Here is a 25,726-nt window from a genome sequence, read left to right on the forward strand (position 1 = left end):
GCAGAGGTCCTCACTTGCACCCTCCACTACTGTGGGGACGTCCTGGGTGCCAAGGATGTTTGGATCCCCGGGGCACCCCGGTCCTCAGGATCCAACTCCCCAGTTGCCTCCCCGCATTCCAAATCGCCGGGGAGTTCTCCAACCTCCTTCCCTGCCCCCAGAGGGGACATCCACACCCAGGGATGTCTCCACAAGGGAAGTGACCAGGTTCCGGGCAACCCCTCCCCAGAGCCTGATTCCCTTTGTACCCCATAGCCCAGTATGTCCCAAAAATCCATTGTGGGGATACCCACACCCGGGATATTCCCTCCCTTTTCAGTTGTCTGTACCCACTCATGCCCCGCAGTGGGGACACCCCTTTGCCAATATCCCATCACTCACATCCCCTGCACCCCACTGCCTTCCATAACCCTTGGGGATCCACAGTATGGGACATCCCCTCCCCAGTCTCCAGGCTATGGGGCCCCCTAGAACCAATCTGGATCACACCTGATCCCTGAACGCCAGTACCTCACTCACATTGGGGACATTCCAAATCCTATTGGTCCCCTACCAAGCTCCTTCCTGGACCCCCTAGATCGCACGCACCCCCTCTTCAATCCCTGCCCACTGGGAGCCGGTGGATCTGTGGATTCCCCTTCCTAGTCCTCCAGTGGGGACCCTTGAACTCCTCCCCAACCCGTCCTCGCAGAAGCCGAGCACCCCAGCCCCCTGCTCCAAACCCGGCTGTGATTCCCCCTCACTGCACCCCGCCAGAACAAAATAAAACACCTCCCTCATTTCCCACCGACACCTCGAACCCCGATCCCTCCTCCCCACGCCCCCTCCAGGGCCTCCTAGAACCCACGCACCCCCTCCTCAATCCTTGCCCACTTGGGGACCGCCGGACCTGGGGACCCCGCTCCCTAACCCCGCTCTGGGGACCCCATAGCTCTTCCCTGGAACCTGGAAGCCAGACGGCGGCCACCCCTCCACCCCGCCCCCGCCCCAGCCAGTGCTCCCTCCACTCGCCCCTCCCGCGGCCCCCTCTCCGGGGACACCGCCCCCGCCCGCCGCGGTGCCGCCCATCCCGTGCCGTCCGGGGCCGGGCGGGGACCGGCGGCGCCGCCCCCGGGAGGAGGGCGGTCGGTGTCGGTCGGCGGGGCGGGGGCGCGGCGGAGGCGCCTGAGCGGCGGGCGGCGGCCCGGGGCGGAGGAGCCAGCGCGGCCCATGGCTCCGCCGCTGCCGCTGCCGCTGCTGGCGCTGCTGCTGCTGCTGCTGCCGCTGCCGGGACCGGCGAGCGGGGGGCGGCGACCGGCGACCCCCGACGGGGCGTCCGCCAACTTGACGGTGGCGGTGGTGCTGCCGGAGCGCAACGTGAGCTACGCGTGGGCTTGGCCGCGCGTGGGTCCCGCGCTGAGCCTGGCACTGGAAGCGCTGGAGCGGGGCGAGCCGCCGCTGCTGCCGCGGCCCTTCTCCGTGCGCGTCGAGTTCATGAGCTCGGAGCTGGAGGGCGCCTGCTCCGAGTACGTGGCACCGCTCAACGCCGTGGACCTGAAGCTCTACCACGACCCCGACGTGCTGTTCGGGCCGGGCTGCGTGTACCCCGCCGCGTCCGTGGGGCGGTTCGCCTCGCACTGGCGGCTGCCGCTCATCACCGGCGGGGCGGTGGCCGCGGGCTTCAGCCGCAAGCGGGAGCATTACAGCACGACGGTGCGCACCGGGCCCTCGGCCCCCAAACTGGGCGCCTTCGTGTCCCACCTACACGCGCATTTCAACTGGAGCGCCCGCGCCGTGCTCCTCTACGTGGACCGCAAGACCGACGACCGACCCTACTACTTCACCGTCGAGGGGGTCTACCAGGAGCTGCAGGATGGCAACAACCTCACCGTCACCGTTCACATCTACTCCCCCGACGAGGGCGGCCCCGACACCGCCGTCCACTTCATCAAAGCCAACGGGCGCGGTGCGTGGGGCGGCGCGGCGTGGGTGGGGGTGGGGGGGACACGGCGACCCCGCGCGGGACAGGGCTGAGCGCCCGGGGACGGGGGGTGGGACGGGAACGGGGACGGGAAAGCGGAGAGGGCTCCCTATGGGGAGGGCTCAGGAAGGGGGGGAAGATCCTCCGTGGGGCACAGCCAGGGGCTGAGGTTGCACTGGGATCCGTGTGGGGCACGGGGGGGTGCAGTCATACCCGTCTGGGCACTTTACGGAGAAGGATGGGCTGTGCGGCAAACAGAGGGTACAGCAAAGGGGTGGCAGTGCCATGGGGCCCATCTGAGGTACAGCAAGGGGACTAGGGTGCTGTGGACAACATGTAGGGTACAGCAAGGGGTTAAAGGAGCAGCAGGACCCATTTGGGGCACATGCAGTGGAACTGCTGTAGGGCATCAAGGGACTGGGAACACAGCAGGACCCATAGGGGGCACAACAAGGGGTCAGGGCAGTGGTGGGACCCATCTGGAGCACACCAAAGGGATTAGGGGGCTATTTAGATCCGTGTGGGGCACAGCAAAGGGATGGGGACACAGTGGGATTATGTGGGCTGCAGCAACAGTGCAAGGAGACAGTGGCACCTTTGTGGGACACCATGAGGCTCTGAGGAGACAGTGGGACCTGTGAGGCATGCAGTGAGGGGCCAGCGACAAAATGGAACTTGTGTGGGGCACAGCAAGGAGCCAAGGACATGGTGGGACCCATGTAGGGTGCAGGAGGGGATGGGCAGAGTGAGACCTATGGTGGGACTTGGCAAGGGGCCAAATGGGCAGTGGGACCCCTGTGGAACACAGAGAGGGGCTGGGAGAGCAATGGAACCCATGTAGGGCATGAGGGTGGGCTGAGGGCACAGCTGGACTTGTGTGGGGCATGAGAATGGGCTGAGGGCACAGCGGGACCGGTGTAGGGCACAGGGAGGGGTGAGCAAAGTGGATTGTATGTAGGACGCAGTGAAGAGTGAGCACATTTTGTCGTGGTGGGTTTGGAGGAGCAGCAGGACCTATACAGGAGAGTGACTTCACAGAGGACAAGGCACGACTTGAGCCCTGCCAGGGCCAAACTGTGTGCCAGTGAAGAGGCCAGGATGTGGCACAGGGAAGGGGCACAGTGTCTCCCTTCCTGCCCCCCCAGCTTGGTCAGTCTTTGCCAGGGAGAGCCACCCTCGCCTTAGTGGGTCACGTGCTGTGAGAGGCAACCCTGTGGGGCCACCTACCCTCTGTGTTAGCAGGACTGGGTGTCCCTAGGGGCAGGCAGGACCCAGGCACCTCCTTGGAGGCTGAAGGTGACAGAGTGGACGTGGCCATCTGAAGGGCAGCATCAGCTGAGGTTACGTACCCAGAGAATCCTGGTGCCAGCATGCTGAGGCGGTGGTGCCGTGCTCAGGCAGAGCCCTCCAGGCTGGCACCTGGGCTGTGCCTGTCCCTGCTGTGCCCCCGGCATGGGGCTGGGATGGCCCCACCCTGCTGATGGAGGGATAAATCAATTTGGTGCCTTTTCAGTGCCCCGGGAGAGCAGCTATATTGGGAGCGGGAGGAAATGGAGGGGCTGACGGAGGCAGCTGGAGAGCAAGGGCGGCCTGATGGTCTTTCATTATTGATGAGCGGGGTGTATCGATCCCGAGGAGTCAGCCACTCCGCAGTGCTCCTTAATGGATTCTGAGATGCTGTGTCATTAAGAAGGACATCCAGCCAGGATAAGTGGAGCCAGATGGGCCAGTGGGAGACGTGTCTGAGGATGAGGACCAGGCTAGGGGAGTGTGTGTGGCGCTTTGGGGTGGTGGATTGGGTTCCCCTCGGGACTGAGGTTGTTGAGGCCGAGTCCATGGAGTGAGCACCCCGTGGTGGGCTGCAGGAGCTGCGTGGCCTGTGGCTGCTCCTCTGGGATGGAAGCTCCCTGCGTGCACCAGCACAAGCCAAGGGATGTGGAGCTTCTTATGGGATGGGGGCAAAGCACCACACAGGGAAAAAGGCTGAAATCAGCAATTCCTGTCAATGTTTCCAGCTTGGTCCCACAATGGGAACTGATCCCTCCTAGTGCAGGCAGGGGGTTGTGGCTGTTGGAGGAGAACACCAGGCATGGCCAGAGACCTGAGGGCCCTCTGAGCTGGCATCATATTATCACAGAATCATAGAAAGGCTTGGGTTGGAAGGGACTTTAAATTTAGACCATTTAGTTCCAACAACCCTGTTATGGGCAGAGATGTGGAGAAGGTCTGGCCCCCTCTGGCCACAGCCCAGAGATGGGGCCAGAGTGTGGGCCTGAGTGCTTGGCCCCACATAGGTGGGTGCTCAGGGCTGCAAAGCTGATGTAGGTGTATGGGGCAGAGAGTGGGAACCTGCACGGCTGTCCCAGGGGTTCTGACCCCAGCATGGTGTGGCACAGAGTGGGAAAGCAGGGTCTTCAGTTGCAGCCATATCCTTATCCGTGCCCTGCAATGACACCATATCATCCCTCTTGGCATCACCTTCCTTCTCTCAGGTGGTGGGCAGGAGTTTGGTAAACCTCTCCTGAGGAAAGCCACCTCCTTGCCCCACCGTGTGGGGCATTAGCAGGTCTAATGAAGGAGCAGGAGGGGTTGTGGGTGCGTCGCACTTGCCATTGCCCGTCTCAGCGGGGCCTGGGCGACGTGCAGGGTGCCACGTCTCTCGTGCCATTTGCAAAAGCGCTGATATAATTAGGGCTGTGGTTGAGGGAATTAGCAGAGCATCTGCCTGCGAAAAGCCCAGGTCCCCTGCCTGGGGAGACTGCTGGGCTCTGGAGGGGAGTGCATTTGGTCCTCACCCCTGCAGTCCCCCTGGGCGAGTGACGGCCGCCTGGCCAGGACGGGGGTCTCTGTGCTGCAGTGCTCTGTGCTGGTGGGGCTGCTTCAAACTGGGATTTGCTGCCTGAAACTGGGATTCACCCTCAATTTAGGGTTATCTTCTATCATGCAGGAATCAAGCAGCATCCTGACGCCTCATCTGCAAGCTCATGGTCCTGGCCCTCTTCTGAGGCCCATCACTCTGCCTTTCACACCACAGACACAATTGTCAGGGGGCTGGATGCACCCCAGCCTAGCAGGACCCTGTTCCTCTTGTCCTCTGTAAAACTAAGGCTGGCTTTGGCCATTTGCCCTTGGGGGGCTGTGTGTGCTCACTGGGGTGCTGCTGGCTGTGCAGGAGGCTGCCAGCTGGAGGCAGCTGCCCAGGTCAGGGAGAGCCTCGGACATTGACCCTTTCCTTCTGCATGGCTCCTGCAACCTGTCCCTGGGGAGCCGTTCAGGCGTCATCCATCCCCTTGCTTGGTGGCCTTTGACCAGGCAGGCTTTCGCTGCCGCCGCAGGGGCTGGCTGCCTGCAGTGTCCCACCATCTGCCACCAGCTGTTGTGGCTCCCCAGCCCGTGTGGCTGCCTTTTCCTGGCGCCTGCAATGGGATGGGGAGGCTCCCATTCTGTGTCCTTAAGGGGGGACCCTCAGGGTCTGCATGCCAGGGAGGTGCTGAGCTGCCCATCCTGGATGAGAAATCTTGGGACAGCACATTTCTGGGTGCAGGACTAGCGAACTGGGGAAGCCAAGACTGTTTATTTGAAGTATTGCAGCATTCAGAGGGAACCATTTCAGACTCTGGAACAGGCTCTTGCTCACATAGAGTTCACGCTGCTGCAATTTTCCTCTCCCCTAGCTGCCCAGGAGCAGCTCCCCACGTTGCTGTGGATTCTCTGTGCCCAGGGTGGCTGTGCTGGGTTTCCTCTCCCACCCATGGGCTGCCTCACTGCTGCCGTGGGTGACCCTGTCAGCCCCTGTCAGCCCTGCTGCCTGCATGGCTGGGTGCCCACATGGCTGGGTGTCATCCAGCAGCAGAGACCCCATCCCAGAGGAGCGGGGCTTCTTTGCTGTCCCCAGCCCCCCGTTCCCCGGGTCCAGCCGGGGCGCTGGGCCCCTTGCAGAAAGGCTGTGCGCCGGGGCCAGCGCCCAAGCGTGACATTCCTCCGGCACCCGCCGCCGCCGCCTCCTCTGTTGCTCAATCCCGGGTTCCCAGCCAGCCTGGCTGGAGCGGGGCCCCGGTTTTCCGGGGGGAGGGAGGAGGCAGTGTCAGGATCCTCAGCAAGGGCATAGAGGGCCCCTGCTTGGGGGGGTTTTGGACACTCTCAGGCGTCCGTCCTCTCTGCCCGTGGTGCCCTGTGCCAGCCCCGTGCCGCCCCCGCACACCACCTGGGTGGGCATCCCATGGGGGCTGGCTGAGCCCCCAGCAGAGGGTGGGGGCTCGCAGGGCGGCCCGACGGGGCCCGGGCACCCCCTTGCCGTGTGGGTCACAGCAGCGAGATGCGATGCTCTGTTTCCAATTAGCGCCAGTGGCCGCAAGAAGGTGCTGGAATCTGGGAACCTGCGCATTCCTGCCACACTGCCGGCCAGCCGCGAACCCAAACATGGGTTTGTCCCATTCCACAGCCCGGGCTCCCCAGGGGCCTCTGGGCGCACGGCCCCACCGCCTCTCCCGGCCCCCCTGGTCCCCTGCCTGGGGCTGGCGTGGAGCAGCCAGGACGCTGATGCCGGAGGGAGGCATCTCCTGTCTGGTTTTTGCTGGAGCAGGGTGTGTGACGCCTGTGCCTGAGGCAGCCCCCTCATGTTTTGGAGCAAGTTTTCCTCTGTTTTCCTTTTTCCCCCTCAGCCAAAGGTGACTGATGGGGCAAGAGTGGGGCAGTGCTAGCAAGGGCGGTGGGGCTGTCTGTGGGGCACAGGAAGGTGGTGAGCCAAGCACTGCCCCATCTGCCTGATCCATCCCCCCAACTCCCCCACCCTGCAGCCACCAAGTGCCCCCTGGGCTGCCCTGCTCCGTCACCCCAAGGGAAAGCATCCCACCGTGTTGCTGGCTGTGTTCCCCAGGGTGCAGTAGGGTGTTACTGTGTCCCTGATCCCCCCTCCTCTCTCTGGCAGTGGTGTATCTCTGCGGGCCGCTGGAGATGCTGCGGCAGATCATGCAGCTGGCACAGCAGGAAAACCTCACCAACGGCGACTATGTCTTCTTCTACTTGGATGTCTTTGGGGAGAGCCTGCGGGGCGACTCTGCCCGTGACCCCTTCAAGCCCTGGCAACAGAGTCCGGGCCAGGATTCGGGGCTGCGCGAGGCTTTCCAGGTGAGATGTGCACACTGCCTGGGGACAGGGATCTCCCCAGCCTGGCCCCGGTGTGTGAACCAGGGTGTTGTGCTTGCTTGCAGATGGTGCTGGTGATTACCTACTATGAGCCCCAAAACCCTGAGTACCAGCATTTCCAAACCCAGCTCATCCTGCGAGCTAAGCAAAAATTTGGGGTGCAGCTCAACTACTCTCTGGTGAGTGATCCACTTGCATGATGGGGTGGTGGGGACCTTCCATATGGGTCTGAGGTACCTCTCCAGGATGCAGAGGGTGGATCATGACCACGGGCAATGCCAGGGGGTGCCACCCCTGGTGGGAACAGCCACGGGCACTGCCATCCCTGCAAGGTGGATGTTGGGGTTATGGGGCCATGGGTGGGTGCATGGTCCCAGTGTGGAGGTCCCAGGGACAGGGTGCTCCTATGTGTGTGGCTGTGGGTGTGCTCAGGTTCCCCCCACAGATGAACCTGGTGGCGGGGTGTTTCTATGACGGGATGCTGCTGTACGCCATGGTGCTGAACGAGACCCTACGTGAGGGAGGCTCCAAGAAAAACGCCACTCACATCATCGAGAAGATGCGGGACCGCAAGTTCCAGGGTAACACTGGGACAGGGGCAGCTGGGTTGCGAGTGCTGTGGGGGTGGTGGAACCCAGTCCCTGTCCCATCTGGGTTTTGCTTCTCCCACAGGGGTGACGGGGCTTGTGAGCATGGACAGCAACAATGATCGGGACACTGACTTCAACCTGTGGGCCATGAGCGACCCCAAGACCGGGAAGTACGAGGTGGGGGCCAGCAACAGTTTCCCCCTGGCTGGGGCAGGGATGGAATGCTGGGGTCTGGGGTGGCCTCATCTCTCTCTGCCTTAGGTGGTGGGACACTACTCAGGTGTGGAGAAGCAAATTCATTGGCTGGGACGACCTATCCCCTGGGTGAAGGGGGCTCCCCCCTTGGACAACCCTCCCTGTGTGTTTGATGTGGATGACCCCTCCTGCGATAAAAGTGGGTGTCCTGGGTCCCCACGTCCCTTGGGCCCCAGCGCCCTTCCATGCCCAGCTGGGCCACCCTGACATCCCCTCCTGTTTGCAGCCCCCCTCTCGATGCTGGCCATCGTGGCTTTGGGCACTGGCCTCACCTTCGTCATGTTTGGCGTCTCCAGCTTCCTCATCTTCAGGTCAGCTGGGGCTGGGGGAGCCTCTGCCTGGGCACCAGGCACCTCTCAGTCTGCTGGAGGGGGGCAGGCAGGGCAGGGGGATCTGACACCCATGTGTCCCCCAGGAAGCTGATGCTGGAGAAGGAGCTTGCCAGCATGCTCTGGAGGATCCGCTGGGATGAGCTGCAGTTTGGAAGTCCCGAGCGGTACCACAAGGCAGCAGGCAGCCGGCTTACCTTGTCCCTGGTGAGAAGTGCTGCCCTGTGCTGTCATCCCTCCCTGCATGACACCCCTACATGTTGATTCCCTACATGGCCCTCTGTTCCCTACAGAGCCAGAGCCCCACTTCACTTGTCCTCTGAACCGCCCTTCATCCTTACATAGCCCTTCGTCCCCTACTAGAGATGCACTCCATCCATCCCTGGCATGACCCTCCATCCCTTACAGAGCCAGTGTAGCTCCATCCCCTACACAGCCCTGAATCCCCTACAGAGCACCATACCTCATCAAGCCCCTATGGTGCCCTCCATGCCCTACACAGACACACCTTATCCATTCCCTACACCCACTTCAGTGTACCATACCTCCTCCTGGAGTCTTCACCCTCCCTACAGAGCATGCAGAGCTTGCCCTGACCTTCTAGAGCCCATCCTGCACCATCTGCTGCACACCCTTGGGTATTCCTGCCTTGCTCCATTGGTGTCTGCCACCCTGCCACCCCAGGGTTCCTCTCCCTAATCCCCTCCTTCCCACAGCGTGGCTCCAGCTACGGCTCCCTGATGACCACCCACGGCAAGTACCAGATCTTCGCCAACACCGGCCACTTCAAGGTGAGTGCAGCCGGTGGGGAGCCCTCCCCCCGAAATGCCCCAGCTCTGTTGGTGTACTCGCCCTTGGCTGCACCCCCGCCCTGCAGGATGCTGGCACCTTCCTTGCCTCCTCAAATCCCCTCAGCAAGCACTGACCTCTCTCCCTTCCCAAACACCCCAGGGCAACGTGGTGGCCATTAAACACATCAATAAGAAGCGCATTGAGTTGACGCGGCAGGTGCTCTTCGAGCTAAAACATGTAGGTTTGGGGCCTCAGCTGGGGTGGGCAACCTGCTCGGGGGTGCAGGGACTATTCCTGGGACTGGGGGAAGCTGCTGGGAGCAGCAGCCCATCCCCTCTAACCTCAAGACCCACTTGGCTCCACTTCCACCTGCAGATGCGCGACATCCAGTTCAACCACCTGACTCGCTTCATTGGGGCGTGCATCGACCCCCCCAACATCTGCATCATCACCGAGTACTGCCCACGGGGCAGCCTGCAGGTAGAGGGGCTTAGGGACACCAGGGGTGACACTCAGACACTCCTCACGACCTGGCTGGGCTGGGCATTGAGGACAGGGCTGTGGATACTGGTGGCCCTTAGCCCCACAAGGTTCGCAGCTGAGCTGCCCAAGCAGGTGTCAGAGGCCAGTGGAGGGAAGGGGGTGGATGCTGCAGACTCCCCCTGCAGCTGGGTGCTTGGTGAGGCTGCTGCCACCATGCCCGGGGTGCTTGATGGGGTCCACTCATTGTGCTACCTCAGGATGTCCTGGAGAATGAGAGCATCAACCTGGACTGGATGTTTCGCTACTCCCTCATCAATGACATTGTCAAGGTACCCAAGGGAGGGGCATGAAGGGCTGGGGGAGGTGCATGAGGAATACCAGCTTCACTGTGTCCATCTGCCCCAGGGAATGGCCTTCCTGCACAACAGCATCATCGGCCACCACGGCAGCCTCAAGTCATCCAACTGTGTGGTGGACAGTCGCTTCGTGCTGAAGATCACTGACTATGGACTGGCCAGCTTCCGCTCACCCAGCGACAGTGAGGACACCCACGCGCTCTATGCCAGTGAGTGCCTGCTCTGGGGGGACCACAGGGATGGGGTGGCCCTGCCTCACTGCTCCATGGCTTTGTCCCACCAGAGAAGCTGTGGACAGCCCCAGAGCTGCTGCAGAAGGGGCACCTGCCCACCCCAGGCATGCAGAAGGCTGATGTCTACAGCTTCGGCATCATCGTGCAGGAGGTTGCTCTGCGGAACGGCCCCTTCTACATTGAGGGCATGGACCTGAGCCCCAAAGGTGAGGGCAGGGGGTGGGTGTAGGGCAGTTCTGTCCCCTCTTTGGAGGGTCCGGTGCTCACTACCATCCACGTCCTGGCAGAGATCGTGCAGAAGGTGCGTAACAGCCAGAAGCCGTTCTTCCGCCCCTCCATCGACATCGGGGTGCACAGTGAGGAGCTGGCCGTGCTGATGGAGCGCTGCTGGGCGCAGGAGCCGGCCGAGCGTCCCGACTTCAGCCAAATCAAGATCTTCATCCGTAGATTCAACAAGTGGGTGGTTGGCGAGTGGAGAAGGTGGCCCAGGGCGGGAGCAGGGACAGCCATGGGGGTGGGAGTGGTTGGGGGGGCACCTCTTCTGGCAGTGCCAGCTGCCTGCACCCCCACAGGGAGGGAAGCACCAGCATCCTGGACAACCTTCTGTCACGCATGGAGCAGTATGCCAACAACCTGGAGAAGCTGGTGGAAGAGCGGACACAGGCCTACCTGGAGGAGAAGCGCAAGGCAGAGAACCTGCTCTACCAGATTCTGCCCCAGTGAGAGGGGGAGAGAAGGGAGCGTGTGGGTCTGGGGTTTGGCATGGGGTCAGTGTGCAATGGGGTCCAAACCCCCCAATGCAAGCATGGGGTCCCTTGCCAGCTCCATGCTGGTGTAGGGCAAGGGATGCCGGGGGAATGGGGTTTGGAAGTGAGAGCTCACCACCATCCCCTCTTGTCCCACCAGCTCCGTGGCAGAGCAGCTGAAGCGTGGAGAGACAGTGCGGGCTGAGGCTTTCGACAGCGTCACCATCTACTTCAGTGACATTGTGGGCTTCACTGCCCTCTCAGCAGAGAGTACTCCCATGCAGGTGAAAGCAGGGCTTTGGGAGAAGCCCCTCTGTGGGGCTGGTGGGGGTCTCACACCCTAGCAGTGCCCTCACGGGTTGGGGGGCCATGCCTGCTCCCAGCCTCACACACACCCTTGCTCCATTCAGGTTGTGATGCTGCTGAATGATCTCTACACTTGCTTCGATGCCATCATTGATAACTTTGATGTCTACAAGGTGAGGGTGTGGGTCAGCCAGCACAGTCCCCCAGAGTGAGGCAGGCAGCAAGGAGCCCAGGTTCTACCTGCTCCCCCCTGACCCTGCAGGTGGAGACCATTGGGGATGCCTACATGGTGGTCTCGGGGCTGCCGGTGCGCAATGGGAAGCTGCACGCCCGTGAGATCGTCCGCATGGCCCTGGCCCTGCTCGAGGCTGTCAAAACCTTCAAGATCCGTCACCGTCCTAACGACCAGCTCCACCTGCGCATTGGCATCCACACCGGTGAGTCCCTGCTCCCACTGGCACCGCAGCAGGGGGGTGCTGGCCCACCCGCAGTGTCCCTAAGTGTCCCTGTGCCGGCAGGTCCTGTGTGCGCTGGAGTGGTGGGTCTGAAGATGCCGCGGTACTGCCTCTTTGGGGACACAGTGAACACTGCATCCCGCATGGAATCCAATGGCCAGGGTGAGCCATGGGGCTGGCAGCTGGGGTCCAGCACCTCCTCGGGTTGTGTCCAGCTCCCTCACCCAGCCAAGTCTCTTTTTCCCCTCTGTGCTACCCAGCCCTAAAGATCCACGTCTCATCCACCACCAAGGAAGTTCTGGATGAGTTTGGCTGCTTTGATCTGGAGCTGCGTGGGGATGTGGAGATGAAGGTAAGGGCACAGAGATGCTAGTGGGGTGCCAGCCCTTCCTGCTGCATGGGGCATGTGATGAGGGTGTGGGTTTGGGCTGGGACCCCTTGTTCCCCTCAGTGCTGGGGATGACCCAAGGAGCCAGAAGCAGGGAGGTTCTCACTGCCCTCCTCTCCCTCCCAGGGCAAGGGTAAGATGCGGACATACTGGCTGCTGGGCGAGAGGAAAGACCCCAAAGTCGTCTGAGCCCAGTGGCAGTGGCGGAGCTCCCAGCCTCAGTGGAGCTGCCAATGCCTCCCGGTGCCTTGACCCCCAGGATGCACCGGCACTCCCCCCTCACTGCATCCACCACCACCTCTGCAGCCCCCCTGCTTCAGCAGGGCCTGGGCAAGGTGGGGCAGCAGCCATGTCACTGTCTGCCCCCCTCCCTCAGCACCAGCAAAGCCCACCTTCCCCCACAGCCCCTGCTGGAGGGGGGGAACTGGCCCAGATCCAACCCTCATATCCCACCCACCCTTTGGGTTCCTTCTACCCCTGCCCTTTCCCCTGTGGCTCAGCTGGCTCTGAGCTGGTCCGGGGCCTGGCTGCCCCGTAGGGCACTTTGCCGTCTCTTTTCAGTACCTGGCCCCTAGCAGAAGTTGTGCCCATGTCACCCCTTCCCTGGGGTGGGGGGAAATGGGGATTCCTGCCAAGACTGACTCCTTGGCCAGGTCAGGCTTCAATGCCGCAGCTCCCCCCCTCCCCAGTCTCCTCTTCTCCTGTATATAACCCCAGTGGGTCATGTAAATACCACATCCCCCCCTTCCCCAGGTGTAAATATAGGACTCACTGCAACTATTTTGTTGAAATACAAACTTGCCCAAATCCGTCTGTTACCTGACCTCTGCTTCTCTCTGTCCTGGAGTGCCAGTCAGGGAGAGGGGCTGGGGGCACCCCAGTACTGAACTCAGCCTTGGCTGGGGTCAGCTGCCTGGAGCATCCCAGAGCATCGTATCGCAGGGCTCTGTCTGCGGTGCAGGGTGGGGGTCCGGGCACGGGGAGCTGGGGCTCAACGCAGGGGTGGCTGTTGAGGGCTCGGGCAGTGCTGGGAAGGCAGGGCTGCCGCGGCGGGGTTTGCTTTGGCGTGAAGGCTGCAGTGCGTTCCTCTGAGCTCATGCTCTGGCCACCCCGCTGCTGCCTCTTACTGGAACACACCTGTGCCTGGGGACCGGGACGGCGGCTGCGTGTCGCCCGCTGCGTGTGCCGGGAGGGGACATGTCCCAGCGGACGAGGCTGTGCCAAGGGCTCTCCCTTCATGCTCAAGGAGGGAGGTTTGGGGCCACAGCATGTTTTGGGTCAACAGTGACTTGCACCAGGGCTGGAGGGTTTCCCACTTTGCTGCATGGCCCTGAGGGATTTGAGATCCCAGGGATGCTGTGCTCCCCTTCCAAACACCCAGCCTGAGGACAGCCTGAGGGTGGCAAGGATGCAGGGACCACCTGTGTCCCCTTGCTTTTTAATCCTTGAAGGTCTGAGGCTCGCTGCTCAGGGGGTCGCAGGGGTGAGGTGGCCCTAGGTACACAGTGATGGGAGTGGAGAAGGTTGCGTTCCTCTTGAAGGGAATGTTTCTGCTGAAGAGGGCAGTGACACCCTGGAGGGGAGAGAAGAGAGAGATCTCTGTCAGCAGCCAAGACCCTTGAGGTGCTGGCAGGGAGTGGGTGCTGGGGGTCTTACTGGTAGTCCACGGGCTTGCTCCAGCCAAAAGCTCGTTGGCTGCTCCGTCAAGTAGTTGTGGGGCTGCAGGTGGAAGCAAAGTGACAGTGAGTGGGGGGACACCACACTCGGGGGGGACAGAGGAGCCTTGCAGCCTCCCTGGGAGCTGCCACAAGCTGGGAGGTAGGGGGGGCCTGTCTCCTGCCTGTACCTGGGTGACGGCTGGAGGTGTGGGCTGGAAGCCCCTGGCAGCGTAGTCCCGGTGCGTGGTGGAGACAGACTCCATGGGCTGTGGGCGGGGACGGATCTCCTCCTCCGTCTCATTACTGCAGTCAGAGCAAACGCCACACCCCTCAGCCCTGGGGTACCCCCCACCCCGGGTCCCCTCTGCCGGGGCACAGCCCCAGGGATGGGTGTCACGCAGGGGTGCAGGCTTGCCTGTATTTCTCGTAGAGCATGGACGCCAGCGTGGCCTTCCGCAGCCCTGCAGAGGGGAAGGTGCCATCAGATCCCCCTAGCTGAGATTCCCCCACTGCCTTTCCGGGGAGCACACGGCTCAAGGGGGCTCAGCCTCACCTTGCGCCAGCAGCAGGGCCCTGCGGGGTGGGCGGTGGGTGTCCGTGGTGGGGCTGTCGGTGAGCGAGGACAGGAACTGATGGAGTGGCAGTCCGTGGAAGCCACGCTGGTGGGCGGAGTCCTCGCCGCTTAGCTCCTGCCCCAGCCCAGAATTCAGGGGGTCCACGACTTTCTGAAGATGGACAGTAGGGGCTGTGGAAGGGGGTGGGAGCCCAACCTCCAGTGCTCCTGGCTTTTAGGCTTTTGATAGCCCCAGAGGCACGAGCTGCAAAAAGGGGGGGTCACAGTCCTTCCAGCCAGCTCCCTGGGAATGCTGGAGCAGGGACACCTGCAGCTTGGGCAGGGCTGACCTCTCCTGCCTGGTGGACATCTGCTGACCGTGTATGGCTGCCCCAAGCCAAGGGGTGCCTGGACTGCCCCTATCCTGGGCAAGCTCTCTTAGGACACTTGAACAAACCATGGGGTCCCCAGGCTGTTTGACCCATTAGGTGCCCCCCAAGCCTTGCTTGTCCCACATCCCTATGATGGGCTGTTGCATGGAGATCCTGCCTGCCAGCAGCAAGATTCCAGCTTTCCTCCCAAAGCCTCACTGTCACTCCCCACGTGCCTGCCCGTGCATTTTGTGCTATTGAATTTCATCCCCTTTCTACCCACCGGGCTCAAGGTCGTCTGGGAAGTCCTGGCTCAGCCAAGCGTGGCTATTTAAAGAGAGGGGTCTACCCAGGAGCGGGGAGCTTCACAGAATCAGCATGTGGGATACAGTGGGGCCGGTTTTGAGGCCCATTTTCCCTGATGGAGTTACCTCCCCCAGCCAGGTGCGGATCGGGCGGCCCCGTCGGGGCTGGCTGGGCTGCTCTGCCGGCTTCGGTGGAGAGGGGGGCTCCACTGGCACCTTCTCGCGGGAAGGCCCCCAGTTTCCAAGCCAGGGAGGCAGCTTGATCTCAGCGGGTTCGTTCACAATCTCTCGGGCTGGCTTGGGGCTGGGCACAGGTGGCAGAGCCTCGGCGGGCAGCTCAGGGGGCATCTCCAGCACGTCGGCTATGTCTGACATCTCCTGGAGCCTCTTGGCCGTGGCTGTCAGTGGCTCCTCGTGGCATGGGAGCTTCTCCATGGGCACATGGCAGATATCACCCTGGACGCTGCCCAGGCACGGTGACCTCTCCCCAGGGCATGTGGGACCCACATGGCCCGTCAGAGCTACCCTGGAGATGGGAACAGACCCTGAGGAAAGGCAACGGGGCACATCCTTCAGCCCCCCATTGCCCACCACATCCCCAGCCCCCACCAGCACGGGCAGGGCCCTGAGGCGAGAGACCCGGGGTCCCCTGCAGCGTCACCCCCACACTGGGGCAAGGGACAAGGAGGGACTTCCCTCCGTTTGGGGACGGAAGCAGAGCCTGCTCTTGAGTCTGCGCTCCGGGGGGATCTCCCCCTCCACAGCTCCCTTCTGCCCGCTTGACCTCCTGCAGCAACATCCTTCCCCCTGCCTCCAGCCCGGGGCTCTGCCCCCCATATCCACCACCCTCCTCCCGGGGCGCTGCACCCCCTGCCTGGGCCGTACCCCCCATCTCCTTATCCCCCCCTGCTCCCCCCTAACGCCCCGCAGGCCGCGCCCCCGGCTCTCCCCCCGGGGGTCACCCTGAGGGGTCTCAGTGCCCCCCGCTCCCGGCCGCACCCCCGGGGGGTGCCGGCTCCCGGCTCCATGGCGCGTGCGCGGCCGGATGGAATGCGCGCTTCTCCATGGAGACGGCGCGCGGCGGCCGCGTGCGCCGCTCTCATTGGCGGAGAGCACGGAGGGGGGCGTGGCCAGAGCCCGCTGTGGGTGGGGCCAAGAGGCGGGGTCGGGCGAGGGGGCGTGGTCATCTGGAAATGGGCGTGGTCGGGGTGGGGTGCGGGGGATGGGGAGCGGGGAGAGCAGGGGATGGGATGGGGGCGAGAAGGGATGGGATGGGGGTCAGGAGGGATGGGATGGGGGCGAGGAGGGATGGGATGGGGGCGAGGAGGGATGGATGGGGACGAGGAGGGGTGGGGCGCACTGGTGCTGAGAGCCGGCGGTGTGGCGTCCCGGGGCGCAGGGAGTTAGGGTGAGGGAGATGCCGTGCGGCGGTGGAGGTGGACGGGGCTGCAGGGGGCATCGGGGTGCCAGGATGCAGGGATAAGGGGGTGCTGGGGGCGTGGAGTGTGTGTGGGGCACAGGGGTGCAGGGGAGTGGGGGCGCAGGAACACGGCCGTGCAGCTGCGCTGCGGGGCTGAGTCTCTCCCCATCCCTGGGGTCCATGCCTCCCGTGCTAGCCTGTCCCGCTGCCCTGGACAGGGGAGCGCTGTGCCTGGGCAGGACCAGCTCAGCCCCGCTGTGGCGGCAGGAGAGTCGTGCCCAGGGTTCTTGGGGACATGCTGCTCCCCATGGCGCGACCCCCACCCTACCCCACACGCCCGCCCGCCCCAGGGACCCCCGGCCGGCCCAGGGTGACGGGGCCGGACATGCCCGGCGCCTGGCTGGGTGCAACCGGCGTGGAGCAGCTGCCTCCCCTCGCCGCCGGCCCTCGCTGGGCCCCCGGCCCCATCCCTGCGGGGACGGAGCAGAAGAAGGGCCCTTTGATAGCGGGCGGCGAGGGCTGTTATTGCAGCGCTCTGCGGTGTGCGCCGGCGGGGCACCGCGGGCTCGGCGCTCGGGCCTCTGTTTTTCCTGGCTGGGAATGTGCCTGGCCCCTCTGGCCTCGGCCGGCCCTGGGGGGGGGCCCCCCACTGGGGAGCGGCTCCTCCCTGCGGGCGCTCGGCCCCGCGCCAGGCAGGGGCTCCTCCGAGCCCATCTGTCGTGCAGCTGCAGCGAGCAAGGAGAGGCAGGAGCCGTGGCCCGAGCACATCTTGTGGCTCCCCCTTCCTGGGGCCACATCGGCCCTGCTGCCGCTGGAAGGGAGTGCCAGGGTGCCCTCGAGGGCTGGGGCCTCGCTCTGAGGGTGCTGGGGTGAATACTGCTGGTGCTGCTCCCACACTCAGCTGCGGGCCCAGCAGTGGCCCCTGCAGTCACTCCTACCCCAGCTCGTGCTGAAGGGATGGCAGCTTGGGCACCCTGCCCCAGCTTGCACCCTGGGTGCACCCAGGAGCGTCCCCGGATTCCCCACCAGACACACGTGGGCTTGCCAAAAGCAAGATTGCCAGGCAGCGTTGGTGCCTGGGGGACACGGACAAGACACTAACAGCACCACAGTACTGTGTAGGACAGGAACCCTAGCTATGCCAGCCCAGGGGGTGCACTCACTGTAGGCCAAAACAAACCCCGGGGTGGCCGATGGGGCATCTCTGTGGGGCTGTGCCCTGATAGCATCACTGTGGGGCAGCAGCCCTGGAGCTGCTGGAGCACATCTGGCTGGCTCTTGCCGGCTGACACATCCCCCACAGCCCCCCTGCCCAGCTCTTTTGGGAACTTGCGTCATTTGTGATCCTCCTCAGCTGAAGAACCAAAACAGCCGTTGGCCCTCGTCCTCCCCCCCTCAGCCCCTTGGGGCTGTGACCACTGTCCTGCCCCGCGGCTGCTCGGGGACTGACAAAATAAACCTGGCACAGGAAGAAACGCAATGGCAGGCATCCAGCCCCTGACCTCGCGTGCCAGCACACACCCTCAGCCCAGCACAGCATTCCCGGGGGGGCTGCTCCAGGTGAGCCCTGAGGGATGATGTTCGGGGGATCCCTGGCCCCTCTTTGGAGTCCCCACCTCCCCAGCGATACCCAGCCCCGATTTGGGGTACCCATCCCTGAGGCAGGATTGTCCTGTGTCCAAGAGTGTGACCCCATCCTCTGCTGAGCCTCGGAGGCAGGAAGCATTAGCCATAAACATTTTTAAGGCTCATTTACACCCCAAAAACATTCCCTATGCTATTCTGGGCGTGTATGTGTGGGAAGCGAACTAGGGTCTGCCACTGCCCCACGCAGCTCCCGGGGGGCCCCCGCCGCCAGCGCCACCGAGCCGGGGGATGAACAGAGCTGCCATTCTCCCTGGCGGGCTGCGGTCCCCTGCGCAGCGGCTGGCAGGGGCCCAGCCAGCCCCGGCGGCGGTGCCAGGTGGGCCATGCACCGCGCCAGCACCGGCCCCCGCCACTAAATATAGCCCCGGCGCCCGGCCACGGAGCAGCGGGAGCGGGAGGCACGCGGCAGGGAGCAGGCGGCCGCATGTGCGGAGCCCCCGCGTGCGCTCCCCTCGCCAGGGGGATGCAGACACGTGCAGGCACAAGCCTGTGGCCAAGGGGTGTAAACATGAGTGCGTGTACCGTGCTGGTGGTGTTTTGCATGTAGGGCAGCCTGGGGTGTTCAGTGCAGTGAGTTTTGCACTGCAGTGCACACACGGGTGGTGCAGCAGGGGTACAAGGGCATGTATATATGGAGGAGGCAGCAGGCCCACCCGCCACTCAGCCTGTTCCACACTGCTCAGGGTTATGACCCCCCCGGGAGCTCACAGTCAGCTCCCTCTGGCGTAGGGAGGAGTACATGTGCAGTCATTGCTTTTAGATCAATTAAGTGCAATTAGCTGCTTTTGCAGAGCAGAGGAGCATCAGTGCCCAGTGTGGTGCTCTGGTGGGAACAGAGTGGTGCTTGGGGAGCACACTGAGGCAAGGTAAGGGCACTCAGGGGTGCTGGGGCTGTGTGGTGGCAGTGGGCTGGGCGGGCAGCCCTGGGCATGGTGTGATGCTGACACTCCCGGGATGTTGCCCAGGTTGGAGAAACCCTTGTGGCACACAGCCTGCTCCCCCCAGCCCAGCAACAGGATGGGCCTTTTCTCACTGCCATGTGGGCACTCCCCCAAATACCTTTTGCTTCAACCATGGGGCTCCAGAGCATCTCCAGCATGGGCAGGTTGGCTACCTCTACTTCAAAGCAGGGTAGCAATTCCCCACTGCTGTGACACTGGAGGCCAGTCCTGCCTAGGCCAGCCACCCCCACCCCTAAGAAAGCCACCCGGACATGGAACCACTGAAGCCACCACCAAGGAGATGCTTTATTGGGGGGTGGTGGGCAGTGGGGGGTCAGCCAGGGGGCCAGCCCATCTGACGCCCACCCAGGACATGGAGGTGCAGGTGGTAGACAGACTGGGCACCGTGCTTCCCATCGTTGATCACTGTCAGGAGAGGGACAGGGGTCAGGCCACCCCTTGCACACCCAGGCCCCTAAGCCCACCAGTGAGGGTCCTGCCCCATGGCACAGCAGGGAACACCAACTCACCGAGGCGGTAGCCGTCAGCCAGCCCCTCTGCCTGCGCCGTGCGTGCCGCCACCACCAGCAAGTGCCCCAGGAGCTGCAGGAGAGCGGAGCAGGAGGGTCAGCACTCTGTGGCCCCTACTGCCAATGTCCCAGGGACCCCCCTGGACTCACCTCAGTGTCCTGGGGACCCACACGGCTGATCCGGGGGATGGGGCGCTTGGGGATCACCAGGAAGTGGATGGGGGCTTGGGGGGCCACATCACGGAAGACCAGGCACTGCCAGGGGGAGCAGGGTGAGCCCCACACCCGTGGGTGCTGCCGTGCTGCCCCCCCTCCCCCAGTGGGGATACACGCCCTGCTGTCCCCACTACCTTGTCATCTTCATAGAGGATGGTGGCAGGGATGGTGCGGTCGATGATCTTGCTGAAGATGGTGGGCTGCCCACCCGCCTCCTCGCCGGCTGCCGCTGCCCGCTGTGCCTTGCTCACCTCCCCATCCCTCCCGCTGGGCGCTGACATGCACCGCTGGGCCGGGAGTCCACACAGGGCTTAGGGCCTGTCCCCTCGGGGACGGGGACACCGCGGCCAGGGCGGGCAGGAGCACGGGGAGGGGAAATGCGTGCAAGAGTGATGGAGGGAGGGACGCACATGGGCTGATGGGGTACACGGCTGGGAGTGAAAGGGGAACACGTGGGGGGATGTGCATGGGGGTGACAGGGAGTGCGCACCGGGATATGGGGAGGACGCATGTGGGGGTGGTGGGGTGCGTGATGGGGGAATGCACTTGGGGGTGATTGGACTAAAGCATGGGGGGTGTGGTGGGGGGTGCACGTGGGGATCGATGGGATACATATAGGGGTCCTCGGGGCTGCGCACGGGGGTAACGCCTATGGGGGTGCTGGGGGAGGCTGCTCATGGGGACGACGGGGAGCTGTACACACGGGGTGTCGGGGGTTGTGCCCACAGGGATGCAGGCCGGGGTGAGTGCCAACGGGTGATCCGAGGCTCCGTTCCCTGCCGTGGGGGTGCGTGGGTCGGCGCTCACGCCCGCCGCGGACCTTGCCCGAGGGCGGGAGCAGCGGCGAGCGCGGCCCTGTGCGGGGGCCCGCCCAGTGCCCCTGTCCCCCCAGCCCACCCCGGTATGTCTCTCCCACCCCGGTGTGTCCCTCCACCCCCGAGCCCACCTGCCCCACTCGCAGCGTGCCCCGCACCAAGCCCCGCGCCAGCAGCGCCGCCATGGCCGCCGCTCCCGCCCCCCGTCACTCACATCTCGGTCCCGCCCCACGCCCCTTAAAGCGCCCGCACCCGCCCGCGCCCACGCGTGACGCGAAGACGGCCCCCACGCCGCAGTGTCCTGGCGGGGACCCTCCGACGGGGGACAGGATCACTCCCTCCCCGGAGGTAGCCACGACCCCGGGGATGCCACCCGACCTCCCTTCCCTCTACGGGTGGGTGTTGTGACCACGCAATTGAGGAGCCCGTGTGCGAGGCTGTCCCAGGCGGGTTTATTGGCGCTCAGAAGCCCATGCGTGGCCGCTTGCGGCGGGTCTGCGAGGCAGAAGAGAGCTGGCTCTGGGAGGAGGGGATGCAGAGCTGGCTGGCCTGGCTGCCAGGGAGCTCTGGGGGCTCAGGAGGTGCCTCGGCCCACACCGACAGGTAGTCCCGCAGCGTCTTCCGCCGCTCCTTGGGGATGCCGCGGCAGTGCAGGGTCTGCGAGGACAGCAGGGCTTCATCGGGTGCTGGCGAGGCCGGCGGGCTGCTGGGTAGGGGGCTGCTGGCTGGGGGGGAGCCCTCCTGGGAGAGAATGTGTGGGCGGCCAGGGGAGAGCAGCGGGGGTCCTGCATCGCTGAGCTCGGACAGCTCCGACTGGTAGGTGAGGGAGGACGTAAAACTGGCCGAGAGGCTGCGCCGGCCCCGTGCTCGTTTCTGCCGCCGCCGCCGCTCCCGCAGCGCCCGCTGTCTCTGTGCCACGCTGAAGCTCGTCCTGTCCTCCCACCACTGCTCCCAGTCCCCAGACCAGGCTGCTGTCAGACGGGTGCTCAGGTGGTCCGGACCCCCCTCTGGCTCCGGGGGCTGTGGCAGGGGAGGGGTCTGGAGGGCCACGGGCTCCCAGTGCTGGATGAGGCCCCCTTCCCGCATGACCTGGCGCAGCCACTGCCGCACCTGCCTCTGCAGGGCAGTGGGACCTGTCGGCCCCTCCAGCTCTTTGTGGGTGAAGAGGCGCCTCTGGCTGAGGCTGGGGGGAAAGGATTTCTGGGGGGGCTCCCTGCAGTCTCTGAAAAGAGCCCTCAGCCAGCGGTGGTACCGCAGGGCTGCAGCTGGGCTGGGCACGGCTGGGATGGGCTGGGGGCTTGCACAGGGCTCCTGGGGTAGTTCAGCTTCCTCTGGGGGTGCTGGTGTGCCTGTATTCTCCTCCTCCTCATTGATAATCACCTCCAGGTTGGACAAGTAGAATGTTTGCTCTTCCTCCTCTTCTTCCTCACTGCCCAAGCCCTGTGGGCTGCTGGCAGGAGCCTCGAAGAGAGGGGAAGAGCCAGGGGCTGTTGTGGCCTCATCCCTCGAGGTGGGTGCAGGGGGATGTGCTGCCTCATGGGTCAGCCTCTGGCAGAAGACATCCCCAGCCTCGGAGAGCTGGAAAACCAGCATGGTTTCGCACGTCCCGTCCCCCTGAACCGTGGCGGCCAGCCCTGCAGGAACAGGAGAGACATTTTCACCAGGGTTCCAGTCCTGGGGATCCTGCATGGGCCCGGCCAGCAGTTGGGGTTGCCTCCACTCCTCAGTGGGCACTCACTGCTGGATTCTGCCCTGCACATCATTTTCTAGGTCATTAAGCTCTTGCACAGGGTCATCTGGGGCTTTGCTTTCACTTTTTCAGCCACTCTCCAACCAGGCCATGACAAGGGCTACACTACCCCTCCATTCCACCTTCTCCCCTGCCAAGACCTGCACCCCAGAGCAATGTGGGACACTCACCTGCAGCCGGGGCTCCGAGGCGCTGCTGGAGCAGGTGGTGGTGGTGTGGGAGCTGGGTGGGCAGGTGCTGCAGGCACCCGGCGATGCTGTGCAGCTTCTGTGGAGCCCCTGCCAGCTGGCAGGCTGACTGGCTGCCCCCTGAGGAAACACACCCCAAAAAGCAGGCAGTGAGCACCGATGCCTGGGCAGCAGCTGGTCCCAGCATGAGGAGGCTAGGACATGGGCACAGAGGAGTCCCAGCCATGCAGCACCCCTGGAGCTCCATCTCTCACCCCGGTATTGCAGCAGCAACAGTTCCTGGGTGCGGGATGCACCGAGCAGCACCTTATGGGTCCTCCCAGGATCCCCTGGCATCAGGTGGGCAAAGAGCGGAGGGGCCTTCATCATGTGTGCCCACTTCAGCACAGGCACCAGCGGCAACCGCTCGTCCAGCACATACACGGAGAACTGGGGCAGGGGGCACGGCTGAGCGGGTGCACACCCCAACAGCGACCCCCCCTGCCCCAAAGGCACTGGGAGAGTCAGCTGTGCTCTGTGTCTCTCCCAGCTGCCTGCTGTGGTGGGACTCACCTGGGTGGTGACAAGGTACTGTGAGGGGTGAGCCCTGCCCAGGTACATGGGCAGCACCACGCGCTCGCCCTGCTGGCAGCCGGCTTCCTCGCCCACCTTGAACAAGTCGAAGTGGCATTTCTTGGGGGCCTGCAGCAGCACAGCGGGGTGCAGTCAGCACTCTGGGCTGGGGAACCCTCTCCCCTGCCTGCCCCCAGCCCCATGCCCACCCTCCCAGGCTCACCCGGGCATCCAGGCACTGCAGGCCGGTGCGGTCGGCACAGCTCAGCACCCGTGGGTGGGCAGTGAAGTCGCTCCACCGCCAGGGGGAATGGTCCCGAAAAAACATGGTCTGGGGGTCATGGCGGAGCTGCTGCAGCCTGTGGGGGGATGGCAGTGTCAGCAAAGGGAAGGGCTGCCCCTCTCACTTGGGCCCCCTGCCCCCTGAGACTCTGCTGTCTGCATGAGCTCCCAGCCAGCCCTGAGTGCCTCATCTCACCCTGTCTCGACGCTCCAGAGGTAGACGGTCCCACTCTGAGTGCAGACTGCTAGCTCCCCAGGGAGGTGAGGGCTGCAGGATCATAGAATCACAGAATATGCTGAGTTGGAAGGGGCCGAAAAAGATCATCAAAGTCCAGCTCCTGGCCCTGCACAGGACCATCCCCAAGAGTCACACCATGTGCCCAAGAGTATCATCAAAACGCTTCTTGAACTCTGTCAGCCTTGGTGCTGTGACCACTTCCCTGGGGAGCCTGTTCCCAGTGCCCAGCCACCCTCTGGGAGAAAAACCTTTCTCTAATACGAAACCTAAACCTACCCTGACATGAGGTCAGGCCATTCCCTTGGGTTCTGTCACTGGGCACCACAGAGATCAGTGCCTGCCACTCCTCTTCTCCTCATGAGGAAGTTGGAACTGCAATGAGGTCTCTCCTCAGTCTCCTCCAGGCTGAACAGAACCAAGTGCCCTCAGCTGCTCCTCATGTGGCTTCCCCTCAAGGCCCTTCACCATCTTCACTGCCCTCTTTTGGATGCTCTCTAAAAGCCTGGCATGGCATCACCCCCACAGGGAGAAGGGCTGCATGAGCAGAGCCCTGTCCTGCAGCACATACCTGACAGTGAGGCAGGAGGCAGGCACATCAGTACGGATGACCTGCAGCGGGGCGGGAGCTGTCCCTGTCCTGCCTGGCACCCTCCAAACTCCGCAGTGATAGTCTGAGCGGACCCCAACAAAATCTGTCAGGGGAAAGGAGGTGGCACATGAGCTGCCAGTGTCCTGGGGGGTCCCTGCCACCCCACCACTCCAAGTCCTGCCTGTCCCAGGGCTGGCTCACCTTCGCCATCCACCCGGGCTGCAGCCACCTGCCGGATGCGCCCACTGAGTTCAAACTGCACTGGAGAGCCCCGGGCGCGGGGCAGCTCCTCCAGCACCATGTCCTGGAAAACTGGGATGCCAGCTAAGGGCAGTACAACATGACACCCCTCCCCTCCCCTCCCCAGGGAAACCCCATGGGAAGGATACAGAGGTGGTTCATGGCCTGCCCTCCAGGGTACACCAGGTGGCCCGTGCGTGACCCTGTGTCGCTGGGGGGCAGCCAGGCCAGCGCACCCCCTGTGAGGCTGTCGTCGAAGAGCAGGTCAGACCACTGCAGCAGCAGCTCCTCGTGCAGGCAGTCTGCCAGCAGCCCCAGCGGCACCTCAAAGAGCCAGTCACGGCACAGGTGGGAGAACCAGCGCAGGCGGGAGGCCAAGTGCTGCCGGTGGCAGCCGCTGCAGGGCACGGACAGCGTCAGGTGAGGGGGCAGAGGAGCCCCACCAGAGCTCTGCAGGGCTGGGGACATGGGGACACACTCACCGCCGGGCCTCCAGGCGGTCAATGTCCTTCATCAGGGTTGTCATCCGGATGGTGCTGCTCCGGGCTGGCCTCTGCGGGGAGGAGCGGGCAGAGGTCGGGGCTGCAGGGGGCATGGTGGGGGACAGCACTGTTCCTCCCAGGACTGACACCGACCTTCAGCTTGGAGTTGCCCAGGTAGAAGTTCTTGTGCAGCAGCCGCCCCATGGAGCCGAACGCATCCTCTGGATGATCCTCAAAGAAATGGCCCAGCTGTGTGGGAAGGACAGGGATAAGTTAGGATGTGCAGAGATCCCACGCTGCCCTCAAAGGTCCGCGGCAGGACACGGTGCCCCCGGTCCCACCTGCTTGGCGAAGTCCAGGGTGGCTCCAGACCTGCCTGCCCGGAGCTTCCGGCACACACCGCTGCGGTACAGGATGTCCTGAGGAGCGGGCGACGGGATCCATCGGCCTGTGGGGAGAGGGCAGGGGCTGCCTGGCACTGGGACACGAGCACCGGGACAGCGCTCAGCATCCCCGGGCAGGGGCAGAGGCGGGACGGGATGTGCCCCGAAGGGCCGCAGCATTCCCCGCTGCATTCCATCCCCGGGCTGCTCTCACCGGCGCTGGGCGGCAGCACCGGCACGGCCGCGGCTTCGGCGGGCTCCCAGGTCTCGCCCGTCCCGCCTCGGCGGGGCACGAACGCCGGCTGCGCCTGCTGAGGGGGGAAACGGGAGAGTCCGAACGGGGCCCGCGTGTCCCGCCGGGCTCCCTCGGCCGCGCCGGACCGGGCAGGGCCTCACCTGGTGGCGGCCGGGGCTGCCCTCCAGCACCTCTCCATGCTCGCCCCAGCCAGCGGCCAGCGCCGGGCCGCGCTCCTCCCGCGGCGGGCCCGCTCCGAAGTGCGAGGGGAAGAGAGCGGCGGGGAACTCCAT

General features: G+C 64.1%; 4 protein-coding genes across 5 annotated transcripts; 1 reads left to right on the forward strand and 3 right to left on the reverse strand.

Moving 5' to 3' along the window:
* Positions 1-1,209: 1,209 nt before the first annotated feature.
* Positions 1,210-12,848, forward strand: NPR2 (natriuretic peptide receptor 2). Its single transcript, XM_050329551.1, has 22 exons — positions 1,210-1,945; positions 6,888-7,087; positions 7,171-7,284; positions 7,551-7,686; positions 7,778-7,872; positions 7,957-8,089; positions 8,177-8,261; positions 8,366-8,486; positions 8,996-9,070; positions 9,231-9,308; positions 9,447-9,551; positions 9,812-9,883; positions 9,960-10,119; positions 10,194-10,349; positions 10,431-10,599; positions 10,716-10,862; positions 11,050-11,173; positions 11,300-11,368; positions 11,458-11,632; positions 11,714-11,812; positions 11,911-12,002; positions 12,165-12,848. The coding sequence occupies exons 1-22, from the start codon at positions 1,210-1,212 to the stop codon at positions 12,225-12,227; spliced, it is 3,204 nt and encodes a 1,067-aa protein (XP_050185508.1). The 3' UTR covers positions 12,228-12,848.
* Positions 12,844-15,694, reverse strand: SPAG8 (sperm associated antigen 8). The gene is made up of 6 exons (XM_050329552.1): positions 15,052-15,694; positions 14,250-14,421; positions 14,112-14,157; positions 13,885-13,999; positions 13,695-13,757; positions 12,844-13,611 (listed from the first exon to the last, which is right to left on the reverse strand). The coding sequence occupies exons 1-6, from the start codon at positions 15,358-15,360 to the stop codon at positions 13,477-13,479; spliced, it is 840 nt and encodes a 279-aa protein (XP_050185509.1). The 5' UTR covers positions 15,361-15,694; the 3' UTR covers positions 12,844-13,476.
* A 3,521-nt stretch (positions 15,695-19,215) lies between these two features.
* HINT2 (histidine triad nucleotide binding protein 2) lies at positions 19,216-20,685 on the reverse strand. The gene is made up of 5 exons (XM_050329054.1): positions 20,626-20,685; positions 19,814-19,966; positions 19,614-19,718; positions 19,464-19,536; positions 19,216-19,359 (listed from the first exon to the last, which is right to left on the reverse strand). The coding sequence occupies exons 1-5, from the start codon at positions 20,677-20,679 to the stop codon at positions 19,268-19,270; spliced, it is 477 nt and encodes a 158-aa protein (XP_050185011.1). The 5' UTR covers positions 20,680-20,685; the 3' UTR covers positions 19,216-19,267.
* Positions 20,686-20,924: 239 nt separating this feature from the next.
* Positions 20,925-25,726, reverse strand: TAF1C (TATA-box binding protein associated factor, RNA polymerase I subunit C). 2 transcript variants are annotated; one of them, XM_050329596.1, is made up of 14 exons: positions 25,595-25,726; positions 25,413-25,509; positions 25,157-25,263; positions 24,969-25,064; positions 24,816-24,886; positions 24,483-24,730; positions 24,295-24,405; positions 24,073-24,196; positions 23,463-23,534; positions 23,208-23,343; positions 22,985-23,113; positions 22,687-22,861; positions 22,415-22,552; positions 20,925-22,128 (listed from the first exon to the last, which is right to left on the reverse strand). In XM_050329596.1, exons 1-14 carry the CDS (start codon positions 25,724-25,726, stop codon positions 20,957-20,959), a joined length of 2,808 nt encoding a protein of 935 aa, XP_050185553.1. In that variant the 3' UTR covers positions 20,925-20,956. The 2 variants fall into 2 exon arrangements, with proteins under 2 accessions (XP_050185553.1, XP_050185554.1); XM_050329597.1 differs by lacking the exon at positions 23,463-23,534.

Source organism: Myiozetetes cayanensis, unplaced genomic scaffold (genome assembly GCF_022539395.1).
Source record: "Myiozetetes cayanensis isolate MyiCay16 unplaced genomic scaffold, myiCay2020 scf4, whole genome shotgun sequence".
NCBI classification, from domain to species: domain Eukaryota; kingdom Metazoa; phylum Chordata; class Aves; order Passeriformes; family Tyrannidae; genus Myiozetetes; species Myiozetetes cayanensis.